Below are 5994 nucleotides of genomic sequence, written 5' to 3'. Positions count from 1 at the left end.
TTCAAAAGTTTATATATTAATAAACTTTGTATGTTTTTCTTGCTGTTGTTAGGTGCTGTCGAGTCAGTTCTGACTCATAGCGACCCTATGCACAACAGAACAAAACACTGCCCAATCCTGAGCCATCCTTACAATAGTTGTTATGCTTGACGCCATTGATGTAGCCACTGTGTCAATCCATCTTGTCGAGGGTCTTACTCTTTTCCGCTAACCCTGTACTTTGCCAAGCATGACCTTTTCCAGAGACTGATCCTTCCTGACAACATGTCCAAAGTAAGTAAGGCGCAGTCTCTCCATCCTTGCTTCTAAGGAGTATTCTGGTTGTACTTCTTCCAAGACAGATTTATTCGTTCTTCTGGCAGTCCACGGTGTATTCAATATTCTTCACCAACACAATTCAAAGGCATCAATTCTTCTTTAGTCTTCCTTATTCATTGTCCAGCTTTCACATGCATATGATGCAATCGAAAATACCATGGCTTGGGTCAGGAGCACCTTAGTCTTCAAGGTGACATCTTTGCTTTTCAACACTTTAAAGAGGTCCTTTGCAGCAGATTTACCCAATGCAACGCATCTTTTGATTTCTTGACTGCTGCTTCCAAGGGTGTTGATTGTGGATCAAGTAAAATGAAATCCTTGACAACTTCAATCTTTTCTCTGTTTATCATGATGTTGCTCATTGGTCCGGTTGTGAGAATTTTTGTTTTCTTCATGTTGAGGTGCAATCCATGCTGAAGGCTGTGGTCTTTGATCTTCATTAGTAAGTGCTTCAAGTCCTCTTCACTTTCAGCAAGCAGGGCTGTGTCATCTGCATAATGCAGGTTGTTAATGAGTCTTCCTCCAATCCTGATGCCCCGTTCTTCTTCATATAGTCCAGCTTATCAGATTATTTGTTCAGCATACAGATTGAATAGGTATGGTGAAAGAATACAGCCCTGGTGCACACCTTTCCTAACTTTAAACCAATCAGTATCCCCTTGTTCTGTCTGAACAACTACCTCTTGATTTATGTAAAGGTTCCTCATGAGCACAATTAAGTGTTCTGGAATTCTCATTCTTCGCAATGCTATCCGTAATTTGTTATGGTCCACACAGTGAAATGCCTTTGCATAGTCAATAAAACACAGGTAAACGTCCTTCTGGTATTCTCTGCTTTCAGCCAGGATCCATCTGACATCAGCAATGATATCCCTGGTTCCACGTCCTCATCTGAAACTGGCCTGAATTTCTGGCAGTTCCCTGTGGATATCCTGCTGCAGCCGTTTTTGAATGAGCTTCAGCAAAATTTTACTTGCATGTGATATTAATGATATTGCTCTCTAATTTCCTCTATTGGTTGGATCACCTTTCTTGGGAATAGGCTTAAACATGGAAATCTTCCAGTCAGTTGGCCAGGAAGCTGTCTTCCATATTTCTCGGTATAGACAAGTGAACATCTCCAGCACTGCATCCGTTTGTTGAAACATCTCAATTGATATTCCATCAATTTCTGAAGCCTTGTTTTTCGCCATTGCCTTCAGGGCAGCTTGGATTTCTTCCTTCAGTACCATCGGTTCCTGATCATATGCTACCTCTTGAAATGGTTGAACATCGACTAATTCTTTTTGGTATTATGACTCTGTATTTCTTCCATCTTCCTTTGATGCTTCTTGCGTTCTTTAATATTTTCCGTATAGAATCCTTCACTATTGCAACTCGAGGCTTGAATTTTTTTCTTCAGTTCTTTCAGCTCGAGAAACACCAAACCTGTTCTTCCCTTTTGGTTTTCTATTTCCAGCTCTTTGCACATGTCAGTATAATACTTTACTTAGTCCTCTCGAGAGGCCCTTTGAAATCTTCTATTCAGTTCTTTTACTTCATGAATTCTTCCTTTTGCTTTAGCTTCTCGACATTCGAGAGCAAGTTTCAGAGTCTCCTCTTGCATCCGTCTTGGTATTTTTTTTCTTTCCTGTCTCTTCAATGACATCTTGCTTTCTCCATGTATGATGTCCTTGATGTCATTCCACAACTCGTCCGGTCTTCAATGCATCAAATCTATTCTTGAGATGGTCTCTAAATTCAGGTGGGATATACTCAAGGTCATATTTTGGCTCTCGTGGACTTGCTCTGATTTTCTTCAATTTCAGCTTGAACTTGCATAGGAGCAATTGATGGTCTGTTCCACAGTTGGCCCCTGCCTGGCCTTGTTCTGATCGATGATATTGAGCTTTTCCATCATCTCTTTCCACAGATGTAGCCAATTTCATTTCTGTGTGTTCCATCTGGCGAGGTCCATGTGTATAGTCACTGTTTATGTTGGTAAAAGAAGGTATTTGCAATGAAGAAGTCATTGATCTTGCAAAATTCTATCATTTGATCTCCGGCATTGTTTCTATCACCAAGGCCATATTTTCCAACTAGTGACCCTTCTTCTTTGTTTCCAACTTTCACATTAAAATCGCCAGTAATTATCAATGTGTCTTGATTGCATGTTCAATCAATTTCAGACTGCAGCAGCTGATAAAATTCTTCTATTTCTTCATCTTTGGCCCTTGTGGTTGGTGCGTAAATTTGAATAATAGTTGTATTAACTGGTCTTCCTTGTAGGCGTATGGATATGTACTGTGGGGGCTTGCATGTTGCTGTGATGCTGGGAGCTATGCCACCAGTATTCAAAATTTATATACGAAGAGTTAAATGTGGATAAATACATGAAATATATAATTGATGAAAGGTAAATCTTTTTATGTGAATACTAAATTGGAACACCATCTTCATTTATAAAAATAAGTTTTTTATCTAACTACATATTTTTTTCACATCTACTGAGTCTATGGATAAACCTGCATAGAAATGCCTAACCACTGACGTTGAGATTTCTCACAACTCTAGTAAAAATCAAAAGCCAAAACATAAACTCAAAATATAAAGCGATGTTGGTGAGAATTTGTCTTACATACTTTGGACATATAACCAGGAGGGATCAATCCTTGGGGAAGGCCATCATGTTTGGCAATGTAGAGAGTCACTGAGAAAGAGGAAGACACTCAATGGCATGGTTTGACACAATGTCTGCAACAATGCTATTGAACATACAAACTGTTGTGAGGATGGTGTAGGACACTGTTTCGTTCCGTTGTAACTGGGGTCATTATGAATCACAACCAACAAGACAACATCTAAAAACAACAACATACATAAACTATATTTTCACAAATAAAATAGGTATCATGCTTTGTAATGTCATTAGTAATTAAATAAAGAAGACTGGAATGCAATTAGATAAGGATGGTTTGTTCATGTGTACAAGTTGTGTGACATGGAGATGAACAGAAAAGGGTGGAGAGAGGTGAATGGAATGCAGCTGGCCTCCTCAGGAAATCATCCACCTTGAATTCCACCTTTTATTTTCTTGGTCTCTAAGGATTTGCACTGTCTTTAATCAGAAGGACAATAAAAGTGTTTGGCTAATGAGGAGCTTTGGTTATTGATTCCCCCAGGGATACAGAGAGTGCAAATAGTCTGGCCTATACCCCCCTCATTCAACAGCCCTTCTCCAATCAGGAAGCAGCACGCCTGAGACTCCACCCACAGATGATCCTCTTGCCCGGGAGCCCAGAGTCTCACTCAGTCCGTCTGCATTTCCCGAGGACAGAACTTCTGCCTACATCAACCAACATCCAGGACAGATGTTAAGAATCATTCCTCAGTGATGCCATCCAGGTAACCTAGAATCCCTCAGTTAATGTTTGGAAAGGAGGACAGGTGTTTCACTACAGGTTCATCCAGAGGAAGCTGTGATGAGTGTTGTTGTTGTTAGGTGCCATTCAGTTGGTTCCAAATCATAGCAACCCCATGTACAGCAGAACAAAACATTGCCTGATCCTGTGACAGCCTCACAATCATTGCTATACTTGAGACCACTGTTGCTCATTGTTGCCGCCACTTTGTCAATCCATCCTGTTGAAGATCTTTCTCTCAACAGGGAGTTACAAGAGTACATGCATAAAATGATTGGAACTAAGTTTTCCATGGACTCTTGCCCAATTGTTTTCCATCTTCCTGACACATTTCCTTGTATCTTTGCACCAGGGTCAAAGAACTCTCATTCTATCTGTCTCCTACTCTGTCTCTGCAATGACATGACCATTTTTCTCCTGAACAGAAATCTACACCTTCTCAAACATAATGATTCTTATAGAATTCTCTAATATTTACTTACATTCTTGTGGTGGAGAAGGAGGAGGGTTTATCGACTTTATCTTATCTTCTAATTCCAGATTCTTAATACACGTTTTTAGTATGTCCCTTGCCCAGCTCTGGTCATGGAGATACCTAGAGTCAGAGATAGACACATCACACTATTTTCCTAGTTCTTCTGTTTTCTCTTTATAAAACTGCCTAATATTTAAAATGATCATGTGAGCACAGATAATATTAAAAGAAAAAGAACAGCATTTCACCTCTTTCAAGAATAAAAAAAAGCTTACATTCAGCTCTATCAGATTCAGATTTTTATTTATTTAGTTTTTAATAACCAAATAATACACATACAGAGGACACAAGTTTTGTAGTGTCCTCAATTCCTCTCCTTCCCTTCCACAGATGACATTTGCCTCTGGTGGTGAAGCTGCTGCTGATCCAGCGACCACACATTTGATTGTCTTATCATTCTTCTTTTCCATCAGCTTCATCAACAATATGGAACCCACAAACCAAACAGGAGTTTCAGAGTTCTTTCTTCTGGGATTGACAGAAGATTCAGAACTCCAGCCCCTTCTCTACAACATCTTTCTGTTCATGTACCTGGTGACCATCCTGGGAAACCTGCTCATCATCCTGGCTGTCAGCTATGACTGCCACCTCCACACTCCCATGTACTTCTTTCTCTCTAATCTGTCCTTTACAGATATCTGTTTAAGTACAACGACAGTCCCAAAGATGCTGGTGAACATCAAGACACAGAGAAAATCTATCACTTACACAGGCTGCCTCACCCAGGTATGTGCTGTTCTGGTATTTGGAGGTTTTGAAAATTTTCTCCTTGGAGTAATGGCCTATGACCACTATATAGCCATTTGTCACCCGCTGACCTACACGATCATTATGAACCCACACCTCCTTTGCCTGCTGATTCTACTCTCTTTGTTCATTAGCATCATAAATGCCCTGGTCCATAGTCTAATGTTGTTGCCACTGTCTTTCTGCACAAACCTGGAAATCCCCCACTTCTTCTGTGAACTTGCTCAGGTTCTCAAACACACTTGTTCCAATATCTTCATCAATAACCTGGTGCTATATTTTATGACATGCATATTTGGTGGTATTACTCTCTCTGGGATCATTTTCTCTTATGCCCAAATTGTCTCCTCCATTCTGAGAATGCCATCAAGGGGTGGAAAGTATAAAGTTTTTTCCACCTGTGGATCTCATCTCTCAGTTGTTTTCTTGTTCTATGGGACAGTCTTTGGGGTGTATATTAGTTCTCCATTTACACACTCTTCCTGGGAGACAGCAGTAGCCTCAGTGATGTACCTTGTGGTCCCTCAAATGATGAATCCTTTTATCTACAGCCTGAGGAACAGGGACATGATGGGAGCCTTGAGAAAAATCATTGGTAGGATACCTCCTTTTTAGTGATTGTGTCATCTGCTTTGCGCTTGGGTTTCTAGAATGAGTAAAAGTAAAAGCAACACTGGCGAGACAGAATTCCTAACTTTTCCTTCAGCAAGTTCTTCTAAATTGACTAGAGGACATAATGGCTAAGTATTATATTAATGAGTCAGAAATGTCCTCTGCTTATTGGCCCCCAGTTGTTAACTTTTTCATAGCAGGCTCAAAAGAGTCTGCCAATGTCAAACTCTAATTTGTTCCTAACCGACCATTTTATAAATCACCCAAATAAGCAGAATTTCACCAACTTAGAGCCTGCCTCCTTTACTTACCCCACAAAAATGCACCCAGCGTCTGCTATCCATCGATGAGGTAAAACCCTGTAGGTATAAGGATGCTAGT

General features: G+C 40.2%; 1 protein-coding gene across 1 annotated transcript; it reads left to right on the top strand.

The window, feature by feature from the left end:
- Nucleotides 1–4680: 4680 nt before the first annotated feature.
- On the top strand, nt 4681–5616 carry LOC126070934 (olfactory receptor 7G2-like). The gene has a single exon (XM_049875260.1). The coding sequence runs from the start codon at nt 4681–4683 to the stop codon at nt 5614–5616; it is 936 nt and encodes a 311-aa protein (XP_049731217.1).
- Nucleotides 5617–5994: the final 378 nt, after the last annotated feature.

Source organism: Elephas maximus, chromosome 3 (genome assembly GCF_024166365.1).
Source record: "Elephas maximus indicus isolate mEleMax1 chromosome 3, mEleMax1 primary haplotype, whole genome shotgun sequence".
NCBI classification, from domain to species: Eukaryota; Metazoa; Chordata; class Mammalia; order Proboscidea; family Elephantidae; genus Elephas; species Elephas maximus.
Note: the sequence above shows the minus strand (reverse complement) of the source record. Positions and strands in the feature narration are given on the sequence as shown.

What these genes read in the sequence shown, in the direction of transcription:
- LOC126070934 (XM_049875260.1), top strand. Translation starts at nt 4,681, where the DNA reads ATGGAACCCACAAACCAAACAGGAGTTTCAGAGTTCTTTCTTCTGGGA.